At 34.8% G+C, this 26,233-nt stretch overlaps 1 protein-coding gene across 1 annotated transcript in view; it reads left to right on the plus strand.

Annotated features, from left to right (window-relative positions):
* Positions 1 to 26,233, plus strand: part of DOCK7 (dedicator of cytokinesis 7) — a 215,462-nt gene that overhangs the window by 142,355 nt on the left and 46,874 nt on the right. The window contains exons 25-33 of the mRNA XM_068961268.1: positions 4,393 to 4,485; positions 5,687 to 5,776; positions 6,726 to 6,821; positions 9,513 to 9,653; positions 9,748 to 9,861; positions 11,472 to 11,642; positions 13,766 to 13,905; positions 19,921 to 20,090; positions 21,461 to 21,615. Coding sequence (XP_068817369.1) covers positions 4,393 to 4,485; positions 5,687 to 5,776; positions 6,726 to 6,821; positions 9,513 to 9,653; positions 9,748 to 9,861; positions 11,472 to 11,642; positions 13,766 to 13,905; positions 19,921 to 20,090; positions 21,461 to 21,615 — 1,170 coding nt within the window. The remainder of the gene's footprint in view (positions 1 to 4,392; positions 4,486 to 5,686; positions 5,777 to 6,725; positions 6,822 to 9,512; positions 9,654 to 9,747; positions 9,862 to 11,471; positions 11,643 to 13,765; positions 13,906 to 19,920; positions 20,091 to 21,460; positions 21,616 to 26,233) is intronic.

A 26,233-nucleotide genomic window follows, 5' to 3' on the forward strand; every position in this document is an offset into this window, starting at 1 on the left:
CTCCAGGGGATCTTCCCAGCCCAGGAATCGAATTGGGGTCTCCTGCATTGCAGGCAGATTCTTTACCAGCTGAGCTACTAGGGAAGCCACTGAGCCACTATCTTACGGCAGCTTTGACACAGTAATTCTCCTTCCTCTTTGATTTATTCTATTTAATTGGTTTGTAGGGCACTACACTCTCTTGATTTTCCTCTTATTACACCTGCCTAATCGCCTTCATAGATTTTTTTTTTTTTCTGATCTCTTAATTTGGAAGTGCCCCAGGTTTCTGTCCTTATTTCTAGTCCTCTTGCTTTCCTTTCTCTCTTCACTCCCCGACTTGGTGATCTTAAGAAATCCAGTTGTTTTAAGTATCATTATATTGTGATAGTTAACAAAAATTACATTTCAAATCTCTCTCTGGAATTCTAAATCTCTGTCTGGAATTCTAAACTCAGCTGCATTTTTAAAACCGTTTGTTCAGATTTGCATATGTTAGAAGTAGAGCCGCTTCCTACCACCTCTAATACTACCATTTGATCTGAATTACCATCATCTCTTCCTGAATTAATGTAATAGCCTTAAAGATGGTTTCTGTGCTTTCAGCCTATACTCACTTCACACAGTAGCAACCAGAATGCTGCTTTAAAAGCTTAAATCACAAACAAACAAAACTTAAGTTGGATTAATGTCATTTCTCTGAGCGAGATCCTTTGACTAACTCCTCTGCTTCCCTAAGTCTTTACACAAAGGACTGCCTTCCCCATAGGGTCTTCTCTGACCAGCTTATTTTAGTGTCTGAATGTGCCTTTCTCCTCAGCCTTGTGCCAGGGATTTCTCACCCCTTACTCTGTTTCTTTGATTGATAACATTGACTACCTTTAATGTAGCAAATATAAATTAGTTACCTATTATGTTTATTTTCAGTGTTTGTCTCCTTTGATTAGAGTATAAGCTCCATGAAGGCAGAGATATTTCTTCACCGATGTATCTAAAGTAGCTATAATGTCCAGCATATGGAAGGTGCTCAAAAGATCTCTATCCAGTGAAAGAATGTTAAGTAAGCATTGAGTATCTCTACCAAGAGTAAACAATTAAAAACAAAAATGAATTATGCTTTCGTTTGCCGCCTCGCTAGCAAGATTAGTTAAATACTTAAAGATTTTAAGAAATTTAGTTTTATGAACATTTCAGTTAGACTTCATTTCCTAATATAAAATGTGAAACTACTAAAATTAAAAAAATACTATAAACAGGCGTTTGTTACTCTAGTGTCTATAAAACCATACTTGTGAGACTTTTCATAATTACTTTGCCACAACTGATCTTTCTTTATCCTAGCAATGTGCTTTTAACAATCTGTTATGTAAATACTAATATATGGTTACATCAGGTTTGAACTTCATTGCTTTTAGTCAGTCAAATTCCAGAGCAATTTTACATTGATAATTAGTTTCTTTCTAATGTATTGTCTCCTTTTTCATTTATTTTTCAAACATCGAGAGCTTACTGTGTGCATAGCTTACTAAACCCACTATGCTGAGGGTTTGTGGGTATAAAGCCAAATCTGTGTATTAAAACATGAGTTTTGATGGCAAGTGAAATTGACTTGTTCAGGGAAGGAGCCTGTCTGCATCTAAGGGACAAAACAATAAGATTACAGAGATTTGGCAAAAACAGAGCAAAAACACTTTCATGCATGTGCATACACATATGGTTAATCTCTTCTGCTACTGGAGATCCATAAATATAGTTGCTATATTTGTAAATATCAGTGATGAATTTGCTTAACTGAGGGCTGTTTGATATAATTCTTAACGTTATGACATTTAAATTATGGAAATAATTTGCTTTACAAATAAATTGGCTGCCAGTTTTCTTTAAATAGTTAGCTTTGACTGGATGTGATTATAACTCTTCAGTCTCAATAGTAAGAATACAATAAATAATTAATGATACAAACAGGGTTATTGTTTATTCTCACATTACTTATTAGCACGTGTCTTAAAGGAAATTGTGAAGCAAGAGGTTAAAAAGTAAACTTGTGTTACACCAAAGTTACTGTTTTTCTTTTTGTAGAGTTTGTGGTAGGGAGAGCACAATTGTTTTTCTGTTATTAGAATAATATTAAAAACTTTTTGTTATTAAATAATATTAAAAATAGTATTTTGTTATTTTTGTAGCGTAGGTAGTGACATAATTTGAGCGACTGAAAGTTTTTGTTTTAATTTATCTGAAAAGCATACTGTGTGCTGATTTGCTTTTATTTGAAATAATATAATGAGGTTCTGAGAAGTCTGTATAGGGGTATTTTATTTTAAACAAACTTACTGATTAAATAATTCTATAGTATTTGAATATTGCCCAATTTACTTTGCTAGGAAGCATTAAAAACATTAGGGCAAGTTTTTATTAAAACTTTTTAAAGAATTTTGTATGTTTGAGGCATTACATTCAGTGATTTACTTACATTATTTAATTTGATCTTTACAATATGAAGGAGACACGTCATTATTCCTATTTTGTAGCTAAGAAACTGAGAAAGAGATTAGGTAATTTACCTTAGATTTTGCAATTAGTAAGCAGTAGAACCTGCATTTCAACTTTAACTCTCATCTTACACATTCAGTGTCAAAAATGAGGGGAAATAGGTGGTTACCATATCATCATGTCAACTTCTCTGTATTTTTGGAAAAAAAAGTACAGAAAAAAGGAGGGGAAATATTCTCCCTATAAACATAAGCCTTTGAGAGCTAGTAGTGTGTCTTTCTTCCTCCCCCGTCCCCTTCCTTCCTCCCCTCCCCTCTTTCCCTCCCTCTTCCTTCACTCTCCTCCTTCCTGCAATATCCATGCATAGGCCTCACTTTTCAGAGATTCTTATTTGACTGCTTGGAGGTAGGGCCCTGCACATGCGTTGTGGTGGTTGTCCTTAACCTTCCCAAGTGATACTAATGTCTACACAGACTTGATTACCATTGTTTACTCTTTGTTTTCTTTTACCTGTCCTCTTTGGTGCTTTCTGTCTGGGCTCATACTCAGCCCTGATATTTCTACTTGGCTTGTCTTGTGCTATCTTCAGCAGTCCTCTAAAAATCTCTTATAACTTGTTCAGTTCTATCAGTGGATTTCCAGGGCCCAGCCCAGATTACTGAATAAGGATTTCTGGCGGGGAGGGCCTGGAATCTGAATTTTATAATTCAAATGGATTGATCAGGTTTAAGAAACTGAATTAAAGCCCCAGTTCCCTTTTTGTTGTTCGGTCGCTTAGTCATGTCCAATTCTTTGCGACCCCATGGACTGCAGCAATCCAGGCTTCCCTGTCCTTCACCATTTCCCAGAGTTTGCTCAAACTCATGTCCATTGAATTGATGATGCCATCCAGTTCCCTTTACCTAAAGTCATAATAACCTCTTTCAGAGAAGATAGACATAATTCACTTGTGAAAGTGAAAATGAAGTCTCTCAGTCGTATCTGACTCTTTGCAACCCCATGGATTGAGTGTAGCCTACCAGGCTTCTCCATCCATGGGATTTTCCAGGCAAGAATACTGGAGTGGGTTGCCATTTCCTTCTTCAGGGGATCTTCCCGACCCAGGGATTGAACCCAGGTCTCCCGCATTGTAGGCAGACGCTTTACTGTCTGAGCCACCAGGGAAGTCACTTGTAGTCATACATATTAAAATTAACTTCAGATTGATGATAGTGATGATGAAGATACAAATCTTACAGACAGCCCCAGCATAAGGTTTTTTCTTACAGTTTTTGTGTAAAATACTAACTGATTATGTTTACTTTCAACAAGCACAATAAGACTGAAGACAACTCCAAATCTACTATCATTTTTAGGAAGGAGCATATATTGGGCATCTTTTTTTCTTTCTTAATTTTTGCCTAATTTTTCTTATTGGTCCCTAAAAGAGAATGAAAGAGGAGGCAAGTTCAAATACAATTACAGAGTATTGCTGCACAGACGTTTTCAGTTGATGACAGATGGAGTAAAATTTAAAGTCTTTTAGACAAGAATGGAATATTTTTCTTCTTTCATTTCTTTCTTCTTTTAAACCTCAGTTAGATTCAGAGGAAATTGTTTGTTGCTAGCTTGTACCATCTTTAAAGAGAGTTTGGGGGGGATGGTTGCTGTGGGAAGTTTGTTGATAGTTGAAATTGATCCTTTTATATAAAGAGAAATTACCATTAAATACTATGCTTAATTTTCTTTGTGATTTTAAAAAAGTTACTATGTAATAAGATGATTTTGATGAACTAATATTCTATAGATGCCTAAAAATTTTGGTTGCTTTAACAGTACTAATTAAAAACATGTTTGCATTGGAAAGTCTGGATTTCTTTAAGAATATAGCATGCCACATGTAATATTTCTTTCCTTTCCAACTGCTTTCTATTATATGCTTAGGGTTTAGATCGCTCCAATTCCTGGGTTAACACTGGTGGTCCAAAAGCTGCCCCATGGGGATCCAACCCCAGTCCAAGTGCAGAATCAACACAGGTGGTGTTTATGTTAGAGGTTTCTTTTTTGGCTGCTGATGTTTCCCTTTAGAACGTTACTTCTTAGTATATACTATGATTTCGGTGGCTTGCTTTTTAATCATTAAAAAGCGTGTTTTTTGTTTACTTAGCACATTTTCCAACTGCTATGCATGAATACCACCAATTGCACCAGTAATACTCTCCTTTCCTATTTCCTGTCTCCTCCTTCGTTCGTTGTACACCCCGTTGATGTTTCAGTGCCTGCTGCTTATGTAATTGATGGCTTTGATAACAGTTTCTACCCTCGGGGTACCACATCTTCAGGAAGAATTTTTTAAACAAAAAATTTTGTGTGGAAAAAACCTGACAGGTTTTCATTTGCTTTTGGTTTAAAGTGTAGCTATTGTGTCATTCTCCTTTAGCATTTATTGTCTTGTCATTTTCTTCATAATCACTGACTAGAAATGTTGTTAATAAGCTGAAAGTAAATATGAATAGTATATGATCCCCATGCTGTAAGATTAAGTACCAGAAACAAAAATCTGTTTTAATTTGTACTGTGTTGCAAAGTATGAAATTTGTTGTAACTTCTTTGTACTAGGTTTTGCTTACTTTAGTCTAGTTGCTTGATAGCTAATACTGCATGATTCCTCAAAATATACTTCTCACCTGTGTGCTGGCTTTAGAGGAAGATGCTTTCTCTCATTCTTGGGGGAAAAATTTAATTGCAAATTTATTATAAATGATTTATATTTAATATCATATATGGCAGATCTGAATCATAATTTTTGATGATAGTGAAACATAAAAGAAACCATTCTAAACTTTTAATTTTTTAAATTACATATAAAATTCTTGATTTCTCTTTTTGGTCTGAGACCAGTGAGAAGTATGTTTTTACTTTTTGCATTTTCTTACTAGATACATGCATGTGTATATATCACAGAGATAAAAGTTTCATTCTTTGCAGCACTCTCAATTTATATAATCATTAAAATATTTACCTTTTAAGGATAAAATATATAGAAGCCATTTTGATTCTTCTAATACATTGTCATTAAAGCAACTTAAATGGTGAAAATGGGATGAGCAATAAAATAGATGGTTGTAGAAACCACAGTAAAACTCTGTTTAAAAAATTGTATGTAATCCTTGAAGTGCAAAGTCATTTACAGCAGACTTTAATGTTATCTCGTCATTCATTCATCTTCACTCCATAGGCTATGGATCGAAGTTGTAATCGTATGTCTTCGCACACAGAGACGTCAAGTTTCTTACAAACATTAACGGGACGCTTACCAACTAAAAAGGTAGATTCATATGAAGACAGTTCGTATAGGGGGAAAATAATTCAAACAATTAAGTAGATGAAAGGTTTCTTTACATAACCGGAACAAGATGTTAAAATAATTGGATTGTTTTTAAAGATACATTTGAGCAAGCATTGCTTGTCTGATGCCTTTTTGGGCATGCCTCTCCATTGCAGGCCCTTTTACATTATTATAATGCTTATATCTTTGTGGATGAATATTTTTAGTTTAGTGACTTAAATTTGATCATCAAATTTTAGTACCAAAAAATTGGATAAACTATTAATTCTGTTTCTGTAACTTGCTTCTGTTTTGTGTTTTAAATCTCCAGGGAAAGGAAGATGAGTTAGAAAAATTATCACTCTTAGTAAGATATGTTGATTTGCTTCCCTTATGCACAGTTTTGTTAGTCCTTTTTCATAATGTACACTATTTTGCAAATGCTTTGTATGCATATCCATTATAAGGCAAGAAATTTCTGCTATTTTAATAAAATGACTTTAAATACCTGAGACCTTGAAAATTGATGGCTGATATCAAAGTTTAAATTTTTAAAGGTATTTCCTGAATTGTACCAGCAAAGTTCGTGAATGTATTTGCATATGTTGAAATATATATGTAAGACAAAAGCCAGATTTTATTGTAGCTGTGAGCTTTTGATCTAGTTTCTGTTTGCGGGTACAATTTAGGAGGCTCTTTCCCACCTGTCCTTTTAAAATTACATTTTACTGCAAGATAACATGTAATTTTTTCAGCTGTTCAACATGCCACTGTCTTACATGTATAAATAGCCGTTTCGTTAATGGGTGTCCTCACTGCATTGTTGAATGGTTCACATGCCTTATTTTGCTTATCCTCATTAAATCTTCATTTGTATTTGCATTATTATTTGATTTGTGTTATCAGCAGACCTGGCATTGATAATAACTTTGGATTTACTTCTGGATAGCTTTTTCATGAGGAGCTGGCTTTGCAGTGGGTTGTTTGCAGTGGCAGCGTTCGGGAATCAGCTTTGCAACAAGCCTGGTTCTTTTTTGAGTTAATGGTGAGCAAACTAAACGCATTTTGTAATACTGTTTTCCTTATTGAATAATTTTGTGTTGGCTCATTATTATTGTCCTAGAAATCTTTCTCTGTTGTCCATGTTACAGTTTTAGATGTGCCTCCAAAGAAAAATTATGTTTGCTATATCTCTAAATAACACTGTGGATAATCAGCACTATTTAGATGGAGTTATAAAGCTAATTTTAAGTTTGCTTTTAGGAATAGTTGGAGAAGCTACCTATCTTTTTAACCTGTGATATGTTCTCTCTTAGTCCAAACATACTAGTGTATAATGGCAATACCAGATAAAAAGAGCTTTATAGATACCTACTGCTTTTATGGCTAGAAAGCTCTTAAAATGGTGAAAGCTCTTAAAAGGGAAATGGTGGTTATAACCATTAAAAAACAACAATAATTTTTCTTAATTCTGTAAATGATATTAAAAGCAAGTAAATGAATTAATATTTTTGTAAATATTTATACACACAACATAAACACATATATACATAAAAGCAATGTACATACACACACCGTGTGGTCAGACCTATGGCCTAGGGATTATCAAGGCACAGAGAGATTAAGATCTTATTTAAGTGTACATAGCTTGTGGACAGCAGACCTCTGATTCAGACTCAGGTATTCTGGCACTCGGGCCTTTCCTCTCTTTTTCTGAAAGAAAAAGTGAAATTTTTTTCTTCCCAAAAATTATGTAAAATAATAAGAACAAGAGCAAAACAACAACAAAAGAGAGAAAAGAAACAATGGAGGTTCTAGAGTATGCCACCCACAGTCATTCTCATTATTGAATGTTACTTATATTGAGGATAAGAAGACATTGTTTCTGCAGATTAAAACTAGACGAGGTATTATCTCACACCAGTCAGAATGGCCATCATTAAAAAGTCTACAAGTGGTAAATGCCAGAGAGAGTGTGAAAGAAAGGAACCCCTCCTACACTGTTGGTGGGAATGCAATTTGGTGTGGCCACTATGAAAAACAGTATGAAGTTTCCTTAAAAAACTACAACTAGAGTTGCCCTGTGATCTAGCAGTCTCACTCCTGGACATGTTATCTGGAGAAAACTCTTATTTGAAAAGATTCATGCACCCAAATGTTCATAGCAGCACTATTTACAATAGCCAACACATGGAAGCAACTTAAGTGTCCATCAACAGATGAATGGATAAAAAAGATGTGGTATAGATATACAATAGAATATATTCAGCCATAAAAAAAGATTCAAATAATGCCATTTGCAGCAATATGGATGCACCTAGAGATTACCATACTAAATAAAGTCAGAAAGTTAAATATCATATGGTATCACTTATTTGTGGAATCTAAAATATGCTGCAAATCAGCTTATTTACAAAACCGAAATAGACTCAGAGGTAGAAAACAAACTTACAGTTACCAAAAAGGAAAAGGGATGGGAGAGGGATAAATTAGGAGTTTCTGATTAGCAGATACAAACTACTGTATATAAAGTAGATGAATAACACAGTCTGACTGTATGGCACAGGAAACTAAATTCAGTATCCTGAAGTAAACCATAATGGAAAAAAATATGAAAAAGAATGTATACAAAATGAAATCATTTGGCTGTAACCAGAAACTAACACAGCATTGTAAATCAACTACACTTCAGTAAAAGTTTTTGTTTTTTATTTCTTAAAAAGAAATTTCTTCTTGAGATTTTCTAATCAGCAAAAAAATAAGTCAGGGATCATATGTAAGTGATAGGCAACACATTTTTCCCCCCGGAGACTCAACATCAAATTATAATTCATGTGCTTTTAATATAAGATCAAAATAGTAATTTGCCTTTTTTTTTTTAATAGCCTTACATATATGGTCAGATTTCTTAAAACACAAAATAGTCAAAATGGTACAGTTTGACTTGTTTCTACTATTTACCAACTGTAAAATCTTGTCATTAATTTCCCTGAATTGAAAATTCTTTATTGTACACACTGTGATAAGAATTTATATCTAAAAGTATTTTGTAAATTGAAATTACTTTGATTTTTATCTAACATTTTATTCTTAATAATGTATTCATCAATATTTAATGTACACACGCCATATGCCACGGGATGCTAAGTGCTAAAGATACTACATGCTGTCAAGATTTCTGATCCCTCAAAGCTACCAGTTGTAGGGGACATGGAATGGCACAGTTGCTGAGTCTTAGAAAGATTTAACTTAAAGTAATTTTAAAGGATGAAAATTTTTTTCTGTTGACATACCCAGAATTTTTTTCCCATTGATAGCCAGAATAGTTTTATGAAGGTGTTACAGAGATTGAGTTGTATGTTGTTTGATTTTTCTTTAGAGCATACAAAATATTGTAGGGAACTTTTTCATAATATTTGAGGAGTTAAGAGTATTTTAGCCTTCTATTAAATCATGTGGTATATTGACAGAAATGACCCTAAAGTTTAGAGTTCTGTAACTGCTAGTTACACCCATAAGAACTGCTCTATGGCGCAGGGAGCTCAGCTTGGTGCTCTGTGATGACCTAGATGGGTGGGATGGAGTGAGGTGAGGGGACGTCCAAGACAGGGAATATATGTATACATATAGCTGATTCACTTCCTTGTACAGCAGAAACTAACACAACATTGTAAAACAGTTATATTTCAATTTTTTAAAAAAAGAAATTGAACTGATGGCTTACTTCTTTTTTCAGGTAAAGAGCATGGTGCATCACTTATACTTTAATGATAAACTTGAGGCACCGAGGAAGACTCGTTTTCCAGAGCGTTTCATGGACGACATTGGTGCTCTTGTCAGCACAATTGCTAGTGATATAGTTTCACGATTTCAGAAGGTAATGATAAGTTATTTTTAAAAACTAAGTCAATCTTTCAGGCACACATTAAACTATCGTACTTTTGTTTTTCTTATTAAATTTTGTTTCCCAGGACACAGAAATGGTTGAGAGACTCAACACAAGCCTTGCATTTTTTCTCAATGATCTGTTGTCTGTTATGGACAGAGGATTTGTCTTTAGCCTTATAAAGACCTGCTATAAACAGGTAAAATATAATTAGTAATGAAATAATTTAAATTCTGTGTTTGCTCTTTAAGGGCTAGAGCTAAGAAACTTTCATGAACACATTTATATAGTGGTTTTTAAAAAGTGGTATATTTATTAGTAAGGCAAAAATAAATTACACTTATCAGTTCATAGAACTATGGCAAGCTGCTATCAGTAGAGCCATCTTTTCCTTGAGTTATCCTGGCCCACTCATGACTCTTTAATTCCCATTGGAAGTATACCATCAAGTCAGTAGTCTAAATGTAAAACAGCCCCAGGTTGCCATGCCAGAGTAGCATTTTTGCTGAATGAACAGCTAACCCAACCTTTTCTGTCTTAAGTGATTTTAAAGCAGTTGCATTTTGCTGTGTGTTCCTCATGATGAAGCCTTAGACGTTGCGGAGTTGAGAATCGTGGGCAGATGTTTACCCAAGTCTCAAATACCATCGTCTGCCTTTTCTAAACTAAAAGTATCCTGGAACTTGTCTACAAACAGCTGGTTTTGTGTTAAAATTTTCAACTGATAATGAAACCTGGCTTTTAGAAGACATTAGTTATTTGTCCTGATAGACCATTTGGGTAGTAAGTTATATAATCATCCTAAAATTGCCTTTTAAGGCAGCTTAAAAAAATATACAGGTCTCTTGTGTCCCATCCCAGCATTACTGAGGAGTTTGAATCCTGGTGGTGCGGTAGGGAGTGGGGAAACAGTGCTTGTAAAGTACTTCCCTGCTGGTCCACAGATTAATTTAGGGGAACTACTGGTTTAAAATGGTATTTGGCAGTCTAATACTTAGAGTTTTGAAAATCTGTTCAGTTGGATGCCATTATTGTATGTATCTTTCTTTCTTTTTTGTCTGATCCATGCATCATGTGGGATCTTCCCAGACTGGGGATTGAATCCATGCCCTCTATATTGGGGAGCTGGGAGTCTTAACCTCTGGACCACCAGGGAAATCCCTGTTTTGTTTTTTAAGAGAAAAGTTGAAACTATGCATGGGCACTGATCTGTTGGCAAGTATTTGCCACACTATGTATTATTCTCACCTTTTCCCCTGAAATTTCATGTATTATTGCTCTCAAAACCTGTCCTGTCTTTATTCTTCAGGCATTAACCTCCTACATTTGTCACACATTAAGCTAGACTCTAGGGATGCTAGAACTCTTAATATAAGTCAGTTTATAAATATCTCCTCGAGTAAGTAACGGTGTAGTTGGGAAAACAGATAGTTATAAATATATCTTAGCACAAAGTGCTGAAAAAAGAATGGATAATGTATTTTATAAAGTTATTTTGATAGCATAATTTTTCTTCAGAAAGAATATATCCTTGAGAGGTAGAAATATTAATGCTGTATTGGAAATATAAGAATGTGGCTTTAAGAATGCACCTCGTCAGTGGATTTATACAGTAAATCTTGTAGTTCTAAGTTTTTTATTTTAGCAGTAACTCTGGAAAAAGCTGACACTGTTACTTAAACCACAAAACCGAAAGCTGTTCATTGAGTACTGTTTTCCAATTCTTTAATTCATCATTCTGGTGTTGGTATTAGAGAAATGATATGTTCAATTGGTATTTTTTTTTTTAATTTCTGCAATACTTACAAGGTTTCTTCAAAGCTTTATTCATTACCAAGTCCAAGTGTCCTGGTGTCCTTGAGGCTTGATTTTTTGCGAATCATCTGCAGCCATGAGCACTATGTTACCTTAAACTTACCCTGCAGCCTGCTCACTCCACCTGCATCACCATCACCTTCCGTTTCTTCTGCAACGTCTCAGGTATGCAAAATGTATGAAAAAAACTTTTTTTAAAAAGCCTGCATTTGCGGAAAAAGCATTTTAAATGCTGGGAAAAGTAAAAAGTAATACTGTTGAATAATAACTGTGATAGGCTCCATAATCAGGGCTTTCGTAAGTAGTAAGTGATTAAGTGATTTATAAATATTAATCATTTACTATTCTTCATTGCAACCCTAAGAGGTACATTCTGTTATTATTATTTTTTTACAGGTGAACTGAAACACAGAAAGATCAGTAACTTACCCAGGGTCACATAGTAAAAACTGGCAAAACTAGGCTTTGATCCGTGGCACATGTTGGCTTTATTTTAGATCTAAGTTCTAACCACGTGTTGTATCCCTCTGACTGATTTGCGCACAAGGGAGTGAATTCACCTACATAATAAAATCACTTGACATTTTCACAAGTTGGGTTTTCTTGATGCAGACACAGACTGAATTTGGGGAGCAAGATGTTTATTAGCTGTCAGTACCTATGGAAGGAAAGGGAATGAAGTGTAATTAGCAGAGAAAGAAGTAAAATAGCAATGTAGTCCTTGCAAAGCCCTGCCTGCCTCTCGTATCCAGAGAACCCAAAGGAAACTAGGTGTTGTTTGTGGGTTTTCACAGGGTACCTAATAATTGCTCTAAAGATGACAAAGGATTATCATAGCAATAATTATATGTCCTGTCATACAGATTAAAATGAAGGGATTTTGTGGTTTAGTATCAGAGGAGCCTAGATGTTCCCTCCTAGGAAAATGTTTTGCTATATAATTCTTAAGATAAACAAGCTACTTCCTTAAGCTCTTGTTTTTTTGAAAAAATTTGTTTATTTGGCTGTGCTGGGTCTTAGTCGAGGCATATGAACTCTTACTTGTGACATGTGAGATCTAGTTCCCTGACCAGGGATTGAATCCAGGCCCCCTGCATTGGCAACGCAGAGTCTTAGCCACTGGACCACCAGAGAAGTCCCTTCCTTATATTCTTAATGTCTAAAGTCAAAGGTGATCTGAACTCTTTTTAAGTTTGCTTTTGAGATTTTTAATTCCTGAAAGTAATTTACTACACTAGATCAATCTCAGATGTTTGATAAAAAAAATTTTAAACTTTACTTAGAAAGATTGAAAAACACAGAGATCACCCACAACTTCTCATTTTTCACCTTTGCAAAAATTCTTAAGGATCAGCCTATTTCCACATACCTGGCTAAGACACGTTTCTTCTAATAACTAATGAGGCTAGTCTTTTGTTCTCTTCCCCCATCCTCTGTCAAAGATGTGGCTACACAATCAAGGACAAATAAATCATAAGTAGAGTTCCTTAAACCTTTAATGAAACAGAGCTGTTTATACTTGACTCCCTGCTGAACATCTTGTCTAGCCAAGAAATTAATAGAATTTCTTCCAGTGTCCTGTCCCCTACTTTCTCATCTAGCTGCGTAATTTTCAGATTCTAGTAGATGACAGAGACATCACTCTTTGGAAGGTAGGGGCCTGAATAGTTTTATATACTTACTAAGAAGGTGATTTCTCCATAGAGAAATCTGGAGTCTGTTGTAAGAAACCTCGCATTTTTGGTCTTGAATATGGATTAAAGGGTGATAAGGTTGAGGACATTCTTGCCTTGAGAAAACTTGTAAAAACTCTGAATGAACCAAAAAATAATAGTAATTTTCTAGACATTGTATTTTCCCTGAAAAAAAGACAGCTTCATAAGTATTTGAAATTTCTCTGGAAACCAGTAGCATTTGACTATGAATATTTCTCTTGTACTCAACAGTGAGTACATAATGCATCATAGAGATTCAGTCCTTTTTTCCATTCAGAATATGATAATGAAATATTTAGTGGCTAAAAGTATAAAGGAAAAATCAGATGAAAAAAATTTAATATGAAAAAAAGGAAATTGAAAATAATTTAAAATGTTATTTCATCATAGTTTCCTATACCAAAAGTAAGAGCAGGTGCTTTCTCCAGTGTTACTAATAGTAGTGTAAAAATAAACTTAAAATGTTTGTCTCACTTTCAGATGATGCTCACATCTCGTTTGCTGTAATGCTCTGTCTATAGAATGTTTTGTTGCTTAGCTATTATAGTTTTGTTCTACCTCACTCCCAAACAGAGTTCTGGATTTTCCACCAATGTCCAAGACCAGAAGATTGCAAATATGTTTGAATTGTCTGTGCCTTTCCGCCAACAGCATTATTTGGCAGGACTTGTGTTAACAGAGCTGGCTGTCATTTTGGACCCTGACGCTGAAGGGTGAGTAGGCCAGTTTTGCTGTGTACAGTATCAGTTTGATTTTGGACAGCAGAACAGAAGTATCCCACTTAACTTTCTGGGACTCAAAAGGATATTCTTTTTTTTTTTTTTTTAAAGGATATTCTTTACCATTCTTCTACTTCTCTGTTCACTAAGTTCCATACTCATGTTTTTTCTGTATTTCATCAGTTTTGAGAAAGACATTTTTTTGTCATCTCTGAATTTGATGTTTGTCTTGAAGTTAGCATGTATCATGTTATATCATGGTTTAGTTGGTAGTATTTTTTTCCTTCTTAGTAGTACCTGAAATATTTGTGCATGTTAGTAGATGGACTTTCAGATTTATTGATATGCAACAAGCACAATTCAGTTAAGGAAAATAGACTAATCTGTTTGATTCTTTGGGAGTAAAATTTGTCATTTGCCATCATATTAATAATATATAGCATGTACTTCAAAATTTGCCCTATAAACAAGTAAACTTGTTTTAAAAACTTCCACACTTTTAAAGAATTATTGGAAATTGATATAGTAAGAAGAGTTCATTGTCTGATGATTTGAATTTGCAGAAATAGCTTTTTTATAAATGTGTTGTGATCTAAGATCCTTGTAGGGTATTTCTATCTTAATAGCTGTTTTCAAAAGTTTTTATGACCATAACTCATTTGGGTAATAATCGCTCTTTTTTTCAACTTTCCTCATAGTAGGATCATTAAGGAGTTTGTAATGCAGTTTAACCTGAAGTAAGAGCTCCAGAGAACAAAAGGAGATATTTTGAGCAGGTTTTATAAGAATCCTATGATGTATTTATTGAGCAAATGAAATGAGGTTTGTGAAGTTCTTAGCGATAGGTACATAGTTAATGCTTAATAAATTGTGAAAAGCTAAATCTTCTGCAGATGAAAGTCATGAGTTTTTTTCATAACAACAGCTTCTCATGTTAGGGATATATTATTAAGAAGCAGGTTTTCACACTGTGCTCTGCAGAACTGTGGGGTTCTGAAAAGGTTCTTAGTGTGTTTCCATGTAGGATGGGGTTTGGTGCAGACATTGGAGTAGGGGAGGGCAGGCTTGAGACTCTGGGTCTCGCACCCCTGCTTGCCACCACTCTTTTATTTAGCCATTGATAAATGAATATAATGTCATTTGGGGGGGAAAAGGATCCATTGTTTGAAAAGAATTACTCTGAAGACAACTTCTAAACATACTACCTTTCCTTAATAACTTAAATCTCAATCATTTGAATTTATATTTCCAGTATTTTTACTTGATGTATCAGAATAATTTTGGCTACCAGAAATAGGAAACTTTCTTCTTGCCTGTTTTATTAAAGGAAGGATAGTTATCATTGCAAATTTGGAAGAAAGGTAAGGTTTTAGCACGGTATAACCAGCAGCTCAGTGATGTTATCAGGGTTCTGTTTCTTTTATATCTAATTTCTGCTAGGAGCCTAAGCTTCATCCTGAGGCTAGTATGCCTTTCATGACTGTAAGATAGTTGCTCTGGCAATTCGGATTAAATTCTTATTTGTTCATGTCCAGCAGAGCAGAGAGGGGAAAAACCCCTCTTCCCAAGCGTGCAATGCACATCTTTCTTTGGACTGGTCTGGCTCACTTGCCTGTCCTGCACTATTAGACACCTGAGCAGTGCCAGGTTCTTAGGTGAGTTAGATCACTTTTACTCACATGTGGTGCTTAGACAGGTTTTGGTTCATGGGTGGTTTGTTACAAAGCAGAAGATAAGGAGCTCATGCCTAAATAATAATCAGCTGTCACTAAAAAGTGTTTAGTTCATGTGATATTTTTTGTTAGACCTTCTCAATTAAGGAAACAGTTGAGTAACATTAATCTCTTCTCATCTTAGTAATGAAACAGCTTGTTGACTGGCTACTGTAAATGGCAGGGCTAGTCTGATTGGATCGACTTCAGGAACTAGGGGAATAGAGTCAGCTTCTTCTGAATCTCAGGGACATGAATGTATACCTGAACATTTTTGCATTCCATTAGGGAGGAAGACAGGTGAAGGAGATGTTGTATAGGTGTTCAGTGGTGTCTGATAAAGAATAGAGAATTCTAACAGTCAACCTTCTTTGAAAATTTTATTTATCTTTTAATTGAAGGGTAATTGCTTTACAGAATTTTGTTGTTTTCTGTCAAACCTCAACATGAATCAGCCATGGGTATACATATATCCCCTTTGAACCTCCCTCCCCATCCCACCCCTCTAGGTTGATACAGAACCCCTGTTTGAGTTTCCTGAGCCATACAGCAAATTCCTGTTGGCTATCTCTTTTACATATGGTAATATAAGTTTCCATGTTACTGTCTCCATACATCTCACCCTCCCCTCCCCTCCTCCTGTGTCCATAAGTCTATTCTCTATGTCTGTTCTGAGATGTTGTGTAGGTATTCAGTGGTGTCTGATAAAGAATAGAGAATTCTAACAGTCAACCATTTTTGTGATGAGGTTTCCTTCTCAAAGTCAAGGATCAGTTCTGTTAAAATAGATATATTTCTGTGGGACAGTGTAGGGCTCATGAAAGACTTCTTTTTAAAAAAAAATTTTGTATGCTGTATTCAGAGTTCTTTTTAAAAAATTTTATTTTTAATTGGAGGGTAATTGCTTTAAAACGTTGTGTTAGTTTCTGCCATATGTCAACGTGAATGAACCGTAGGTATACATATGTCCCCTCCCTCTTGACCTCTTTCAAGGTGGCTCTTTAGATACTTTCTGACCCTGTAAAGTCTGAAAGCAATGCTAACTGTGTTCACCACTACTTTTTCTTTATTTATTGAGTTTTAAAAGGTAACTGGAATGGCTTTAAATAGTAACATACAGGATTATAAGCTGTTACTGCCGTTTGTTCTCTTGTCTTCTCACTCTTTCCTACACCCAGCCCATTAGCGAGTGCTTTAGGACCACCTCTAAACTATACCCGAAGTCCAGCTGCTTCCCTTCCTCTTTACTGCTGCTCCCCTAATCATGCTTCCACTCTTCCCTCCCTAAAATCCCTTTTCTACACAGCAACCTAAATGGTCTTTTAGAAATGAAAATTAAATTATATTGCTTCCTTAGTTAAAACTCTTCAATGTATTTAAAAGGGCACACTTCTTACTTTAAAAATACTTAAAAGTGTATGCTTTTAAAGTAACATTTAAAATAAAGTCCAGACTTAGTAATGAACCTCAAAACCCTGTGTATGTAACTCTTGTCTACACTGTCCCTTCCCTTCTTCCTCATATACTACAATCTAGCCATCCTGGACTTGTTTCTGTTTCCCTTACGGGCCTACCCAGTCCCACCTTGGGGTCTTTGCACTTAGATTTTCCTCTGCCTGAATCAATGCTTATATTGCCCTGAGATTTCCACACAGAGGCATTTCTTCCTTGTGATTCTTCAGGTCTCCAGTCAAACAGTATCTTCTCAGTGAGACGTCATTGGGCCACCCAGTCTGAATTATAGCTGTGTTACCCTTGCCACAATTATTCTTAACCATATAAGCCTGTTTAATTTTCTACAAAGCATTTCCCTGAAATTTGCTCGTCTGTTCATTATCTGTCTCCTCCCATTAGAGTATGAGCTCATGAGAGCAGCACTTTTCTTTCTTGTTCACTGCTGTATTCCCACTGCCTTAGAATTGTGTCTGGTACAGAGTGGACACTTGGTAAGTATATGTTAATTCAGTGAATGAATGATTGACTATTTGAGACTCACATCTCATCTCTATATTTTACATTTTTTTCACATTTGCATAGATAAAAACAGCATACATTATCTTAGATAGACCCTTAAGAGGAATGTTTTTACTCTTTTTGCTTGCTAAGTAATCATAAATAATTCCTTGAGTAGCAGCAATATGTTCTAATATTGACCAAAGATTTGCTCTCTAGAAATTTTCATTGTAGTTAGAAAGTTACAACTTTGAAACAATATACTATGGTTAAATGCATATTTTGTAGTACAGAACCTAGTTCTGAAGAAGATTAGCACCTTTGTTACAAGCATTTGTAACACTGAATTATTATTTTTGTGTCTGTGTTTCTCTCTTGTTGAAGCAAGCTCTTTAAGAACAAGGACAAGGATAGGATAAGATAGGAAGTCTTGTCTCCAACATCCAGCGTAAGATATGGCAGGTCTTGTGCGCGCATGTGTCCTGCGCAGTCGTGTTTGTGTTCATGTGTTTCTGCGTGTGTGTAAAGGCTGAATGTGTCTGAGTATTGTAGACATATGAAAAGGCTTAATGAAGATGAGTGGATAGAGTTTAGATAGGTTGAAGTCTGGGGCCCGTAGCTGCTGAGAGATGCTAAATATTAATATACCTAGGTTTGGGAATCATCACTGGTGATACAAGTTGAAAGAGAGAACATAAAAGGCAAATGACCAGAATCTGACACTTGGGAAGAATGATAGAGAATATGAACAGTGATGGGAGCTATTTAGAGAAAATACTGAGAAGAAAATATAAAAAGTGACAAAGTGTCAAGTAGAGAGCTAGAAAATGAAATCTGAGATATGTCCATTAGATGGAGTTCTCAACAGTATTTAAAAATATACTTTCTGAATAAAAATCTGGGAGGAAGAAGAATCTCCAGCTAGATTTCATATATAGCTATGTAAAATGGTAGGTAAGATCAAAAGCCCCAGAGAAAGAATACCTGGTTTTAAATCTGCTAGGTGATTTTAAGAAGAAAAGCTAATATTTACTGAAGGATGCAGTGTGCAAAGCATTGTGGTAAGCGTGTTACATGAATGATGTAACTTAATTCTCATGCCACTTTAGGAGGTAGGTTATTTATACATAGGGAAACAGAGGTTCAATATCTTTGAAAATCTAGCTATTAAATGATGAAACTGTTACAGTACCACGTCATAATCATTCAAACAACTTGTAGTTTCAGAGAAAGAGAGTAGATGTTAGGAAGTAAATGGAAGAAAATGCTTGATATAGACTGTACATTCAGGAAATTTATTACTAGATAAATCATATAAGAGGAATACTATATACAAGCCAGAGTAAACTAGTTTCAAGTGAAAGTGTATTTACAAGGGAAGAACTTAGTGAAAGGGTTCATTGAAGCTAGAAGAAAGGGGAGATTGACTGAGCATAAGGGGAAACTGCTTTCTGAAAGAAGGTACAACTTTCTTTGAGATAAAAGGAAAGTTGATTTGATAGCTGTAAAGATGGAGATGCATTGACAGGTCTGGCCAGAGCATATTTAGAATGGCTTTTCTTTCCTTGAAGAAAAAAAAGTTAGAGGTAAGGTCTTCTGTTGAGATTGATGGTGAGAGGCTTAAGGAGAAACAGTGAGATCTGAAACACCTGCCAGGTACAGCATTAAGGGTAGTTGAAGTTGGAGACATTTTACATTAGAATGGTTTGCATCATCAAGCAGCTTCAGTCTAAGAAGAGAAGCCAAAAGAGTGTGGAGAGTGGTCCTTGCTATTGTAGTAGCCCAGCTGAAACTTGGGCTTAGAAGTGTAGAAAGTAGTAAGGGCCCAAGTGAGCATGGAGGGTCAGTTTAAACAGAGATATCAAAGACAACCCTTGTTGTGGACTACATAATCCATAGGTAGAGGATATTTCCTCTTTGCAAAAGGAAATAACAGTTTATTTTGGAAAAACGTGAAAAGATTTCCCTTGATGAAATAAAATTTACAGCTACTTAAAACTCTTTTGCTTTAAAATATAACTGTAACTGATCTAAAGTTATTAAGTGCATTAATTTCTAAAGAATTAATGAAAATATATTCAGATTTACTTCTAAGGGAATTTATATAGTATTTCCTTTTCCCTCCTTTCTTATTTAATACAGTGAGACATTCACTAGTTTTATTTTATTTTTTGAACATTCGTTAATTTTAAAATGAAAAATGTTTTGTAGGAATCCATGCAAATATGTGGCAAAGTTAAGTTGAACAAATTGATTCAGTACCATGACTTACTGTTTGCTCTAAAGATGTTAACTAATCTCTGTGACCTTACTGCAACTCCTTCTGCATCTTCTTTTTAAATAGACTGTTTGGATTGCATAAGAAAGTCATCAATATGGTACACAATTTATTATCCAGTCACGACTCAGATCCCCGGTACTCTGACCCCCAGACAAAGGCTCGAGTGGCTATGTTGTATCTACCTCTGATTGGTATTATCATGGAAACTGTTCCTCAGCTATATGATTTTACAGGTACTTAGTATATTTAAGACAAACTCTAAAGGCAAATCTCAATGTTTAAAAGTATTAGAAAAATATGCAAATAATCTTACTTTAGGAAAAGAAATATAAGAAAACTCACAATGATGTAGGTACACTGTAAATACTTAACAGAGTTTGAAAAAAAACTTTTGCCTTTGTGAGAGAAGTCACTGTAAGGATTCTGTAAGTATTTCTTATGATGCATTAAAAAAAATGGTTTTACAGCATTTCTATACCTACCTATAGGGCTTCCCAGGTGACCCAGTGGTAAAGAATCTGCCTGCCAGTTCAGGAGACCAGGAGACATGGGTTCAATCCCTGGGTTGGAAGGATCCCTTGGAGGAGGAAATGGCAACCCACTCCAGTGTTCTTGCCTGGAAAATCCCGTGGACAGAAGGGCCTGGCAGGTTACAATCCATGGGGTTGGGAAGAGTTGGACAGGACTGAGCATGCACGCACGTGTCTACCTATTAGGAAAGAGAATTGTGTGTGTGTGTGAGTGTATACTGTTTATCTGGAAAAAAAAAAATATGAGAAAACTTGTCAGATATCTACCACTCTCAGTCCCAATTTTATTCATATACATAAAATTGAAATTAATATTCACCTTAATAGCGAGAATGATATCACTAATAGCTGGTTAATAAGTTTAAGTTATGTTGCTTTTTAAAAACTGTAATCCACAAAATTTTATTCTTGCTTTCCACTTTTAGAATTTATTTAAATTCCATCATTTCTCTTAAAGAAAATAGTGTAGGTTGCATTTGAACTAGCAGTTAGCCTGATAAAGTACTCCCAGTTCAATTAAAAAATTTTTACTGTTATCTACTATGTACCATGAGTAGATGCTGCTGATACACAGATATCCAACTCCTTGCCTTTGATAGACTTATAATTGAGTAGTTTTCCTAGTATTTGATCATTAAAGTGGGTTTCCTTATCTGAAGGCAGAAATTTATATTATTGTTACTATATATTTTCTTTTACTAGCAAGTGCTGCAGTCCATGGGGTTGCAAAGAGTCACACATGACTGAGCGACTGAACCGAACTGAATGTTCCTTACAGAACTCTTAAGTAGTACTATAGGAATGAGTTAGTGTTTAAAATATTTAAAGCGAAGTCGCTCAGTTGTGTCCGACTCTTTGCGACCCCATGGACTGTAGCCTACCAGGCTCCTCAGTCCATGGAATTTTCCCAGCAAGAGTGCTGGAGTGGGTAGCCATTTAGGTAAAATATAATAATATGCAGTATATGTTAATAGGTTTTCCTTTGAAGAGTAAAGGAGAATAGAAAGGGAATGGCATGCCCAATAGCTGTTACTTAAAGAGAAGTTTATTTATTTCTGGGTTATTTTTTCCAGAAACTCACAATCAGCGAGGAAGACCAATCTGTATAGCTGCTGATGACTATGAGAGTGAGAGTGGAAGCATGATAAGCCAGACAGTTGCCATGGCAATTGCCGGAACATCAGTCCCTCAGCTAACAAGGCCCGGCAGTTTCCTCCTCTCGTCAACGGTAAAAACAACCCTCCTACAGAAGTTTTATCTGGGAAGATAGAAATTTATAAGGATATACTCTTCAATAACAGATTATTATATTAACTGATGCAAACGTACTCTGAGTTTTATTTTGTGAAAATATTTTTTTTCTGAAAATATTTTCTATAGTATACTAAGTTGTTTGAAAAACTCGTAATTACCTCAATCTTTTTGGTATAAAAACTCTATTTTATCATTCACAATTTTGAAAGTTGCCTCATTTTCAATTTATAGCCTCTATTCTTCATTTTTAAAATCTATTTTATTCTTTATCAGTCCTAAGAGATATAATCTCAGTTGTTTAGCCGTTGAGAAAATTTATTTTTAATCTGTGAAGGTTCATACTTTTTCATATTTAAATAAATTGATAGTCATTTTGCTCTGTAATTTTCCCTCTTAAAGAGGGAAGAACATGGTGGCAGGGAGGAAACAAATTGCTAGTAGAGCAAGATCAACTTCTGAAAGTTTTAAATGACTTTCTTTCAAAAAGCTGCAATCATATTTATGGAAGCTGGCCTGCTTGACAACTTCTAAAAAGGTTTTATTGAGATAATTTACACATCAAAAGATCCATCCATTTTAAGTGTATAATTTCATGGTTTTTAGTATCTGTACAGAGTTAGGCATCTATCACCACAATCTGATTTTAGAACTTTTCCATTATCCCAAAAAGAACCCTGAACCCCATTAGCCTTCACTCTCTGGTGCCCCAAAGCCATAGTCCTAGGCAGCAACTTTCTTTCTGCCTGCATAGATTTGCCTATTCTTGACATTTCATACAGATGGAATTATGCACTGTGATCTTTATATCTGGCTTTTTTCACTAAGCAATAATGTTGTTGAGGTTCATTCATGATGTGGCATGTATCAGTACTTTTTTTAATTGCCAAATAATATTCCTTTATATTGATAGACCAGCTTTTTTTTAATCTGTTTATCATTTGATGAATATTTGAATCATTTCCAGTTTGGGGCTGTTAGGGATAATGCTGCTAGGCACACTTGTGTCCGTGTCTTTGTGTCCACACATGTTTTCATTTCTCTTAGGTAGATACCTCGGAATGGATTTGCTGGATCGTGTGTATTAATAACTTTAATATTTTGAGAAAACTCTTTCAGAATAGCCGCTCCATTTTAAATTCTCACCGGCAGTTAATAAAGGTTCCTATTTCTCTGAATCCTCACCAACACTTTTTATTATCTCTTTTTTATTATATATTCTTCACACCTTAGTATGTATGATGTGGTGTCTCACTGTGGTTTTACTTTGTGTTTACCTGATGTCTGCTGATATTGAGAGTATCATTTCATTTGTATATAATACACATCTTTTCATATATCTTACATAGAGAAACGTCCATTCAAATCCTTTAATATTTTAAGATTGTGTTATTCATCTTCTTGTTATTGAGTTGTTATTGAAAGAGTTTTTGTTTATTCTGGACATAAATTCCTTATCAGATATGTGATTTTCAGGTATTTTCTTACGTGCATTATCTTTTCATTTTCTTGATAGTGTCACTTGAATTGGCAAAAGTTTTAATTTTGATGAATTCTAATTTATCAGTTTTTTCTTTTGCATTTGCTATTGTATCTATGTATATAAAGTGCATGTACAGTTAAAATATAATAGGAAAAACAGCAGCATACCTGCCACTCAGCTTCAGAAGTAGAACTTTTCAATTTCCTTAAAAGTTCCCAGTTTGCTCTTAATTCAGTCCCTTTCTCCCCTCAAAATGACCACTATTCTCAATTTTATTGGCCTTGCTTTTTGTTTTTTAAAACCTCGTTTATGTGAAATATACTGTACATGAAACATAAATGTAGATGTTTACAAAAGATTTTAAAGTAATACTTTTGTAACCACCGTTCGGGGCGAAATATAGAACACTGACTCCTCATTTTCCGTTGGATTGTCTGCCTTTGTTTATAATTTATAGTAGTTCATATGTCAGGATTAAGTCCATTGCCAGTTATAAGTGGTTCAAAGGTTTCTTTCTTTTTGTAACTTGCTTTTTCCACACACTTAATTGTGAATTTAGTGAATAGAGTGTCTTATTTTAAAATAAGATCGTATTGAATCTATGGATCAGTTTTTGGAAAAATTAATATTTTTACACCAGTGAATCCCAAAATCCTTGAATATGTTAGATCTCCCCACTATTAGGACCTTCTTTGAGGTGTTTATATACATAAACTTTTATAGCTTTTTACCAAAGAGGCCCAGAACATCTTTTGTAGGTGTATTGTTGGTCCTTGATATTTTAAAAGTATTTTAGTAATATTATTAAGTTATGCAGTGTGATAATATATAATACACATATAAGTATATATATAACATCATGTTCTCATTGAAGAAGGCAATGGCATCCCACTCCAGTACTCTTGCCTGGAAAATCCCATGGACGGAGGAGCCTGGAAGGCTGCATGGGGTTGCTGAGGGTCGGACACGACTGAGCGACTTCACTTTCACTTTTCACTTTGATGCATTGGAGAAGGAAATAGCAATCCACTCCAGTGTTCTTGCCTGGAGAATCCCAGGGACAGGGGATCCTGGTGGGCTGCCGTCTCTGGGGTCACACAGAGTTGGACACGACTGAAGCGACTTAGCAGCAGCAGCAGTAGCAGCATGTTCTCATAGTCTCATAAATGTCATCTTTTTCATAAACTGTTTTCTAATTGCTGATTATCTTTTATTTTTTTTTGGCCATGCCCCACAGCTTGGGGGATCTCTGTTCTCTGATCAGAAATTGAATCTGGGCCATGGCAGTGAAAGCACCAAATCCTAACCACTAAACTATCAGAGAACTCCCTAATTGTTGATTGCTTTTGTGTGGACATAGAATTGATTTTGAACAATAATATTTATTTCCAGAAGAATTGCTAAATTAATAACATAGGTATAGTTTTTTTTCCCCTATGTATACAATCATATCATCTGTGAATAATGGCTGTTCTTTTCTTCCTTCCAGTGTTTTTCATAGCTTGTTTATGAGCTAGAATCCTGAGTACAGTGTTAAATAGAAGTAGTGATAGTTGGCATCATAAAAGGGGAAGCTTGCAACATTTCATTCTTAAATATAGGTGCTAAAGGTTTTGGTTTTGGGGGTTGGTTTTTTTTAATACCCTCTTATATTATGGAAGTCCCCTTCTTGTTCTTAGTTTGCTAAGAGTTTTACTTTTGTAATTATGAATAGTTGTTGAGTTTTATCATGCTTTTTTGCACCATTGAGACTGTCATGTTATTTTGCTTTTTTATCTTTTACTTTTAAATCTTTCAATTGATTTTCTAGTGTTAAACCTACTTTGAATTCCTGAATTAAACTTAACGTTTTTGTGATTGTGTATTAATCGATTTGATTTGCTGTATTTTAAGATTGTGTATCTGTGTTAGTAAAAGCATAATGTTCTATTCAGATTTTGGAATCAGGTAGTTTAGATGATGAAAATGAGCTAGGGGATTTCCCGTTTAATCTGTTCCCTGCAAATACTTGTTTAAAATTGAAATTATTTCTTCCTAGAATATTTGGAGAACTTGTGAGTTAAGCCATCTGTACCTTCAGTAATCTTTTTTGAAAGTGTTAAAATTATCTATATATTTAATGATTGTAGGACTGTTCAAGTTTTCTATTTCTTTTTACACTGGTTTTTGTAAATTTTATTCTAGTAGAAATTTACTAAAATTTCTTGGCATACAAAATTGTTTCAAATATCTTCCATGATTTTTAAAAAGTCTGTAACATTTATAGTAGATGTAAACATTTTCATTTCTGTGACTAGCTTTTCATATCTTTTGTCTTAAGTCAGTCTCAGTAGAAATTTGTATATTCCTTTAGTTTGTATAAAGAACACATTTGGGGTCAATGCTGAGCCCCACTTTTGAATGTTTATTATTTGCTTTTACTTTCTTTTGGTTTATATTGATGTTCTTTTTTCTAACTTCTTTAGATGGATGCTTATTAACTCGCTAATTTTCACCATTCCTTCTTTGATACTTACTTTAATTGTAAATATTTTCCATTAATTATTCTTCTAACTACATACTATGATTTATAGCTAACATTTTCATTATTTAATTCATGTAGTTGTATTTTGTCTTATATTTTTAAAATCTGGTCTGTTCATTTTTGTCTTTCACTAGAATTTTAAAATTTATTTACATTTATGTAAAATCATGGCATCTGGTCCCATCACTTCATGTGAAATAGATGGGACAACAGTAGAAACAGTGTCAGACTTTATTTTGGGGGGCTCCAAAATCACTGCAGATGGTGACTGCAGCCATGAAATTAAAAGATGCTTACTCCTTGGAAGAAAAGTTATGACCAACCTAAATAGTATATTGAAGAGCAGAGACATTACTTTGCCAACAAAGGTCCGTTTAGTCAAAGCTATGGTTTTTCCAGTAGTCATGTATGAATGTGAGAGTTGAACTGTAAAGAAAGCTGAGCACCGAAGAATTGATGCTTTTGAAGTGTGGTGTTGGAGAAGACTCTTGAGAGTCCCTTGGATTGCAAGGAGATCCAACCAGTCCATCCTAAAGGAGATCAGTCCTGGGTGTTCTTTGGAAGGACTGATGTTAAAGCTGAAGCTCC

This window comes from Capricornis sumatraensis, chromosome 2 (genome assembly GCF_032405125.1).
Source record: "Capricornis sumatraensis isolate serow.1 chromosome 2, serow.2, whole genome shotgun sequence".
NCBI lineage: Eukaryota > Metazoa > Chordata > Mammalia > Artiodactyla > Bovidae > Capricornis > Capricornis sumatraensis.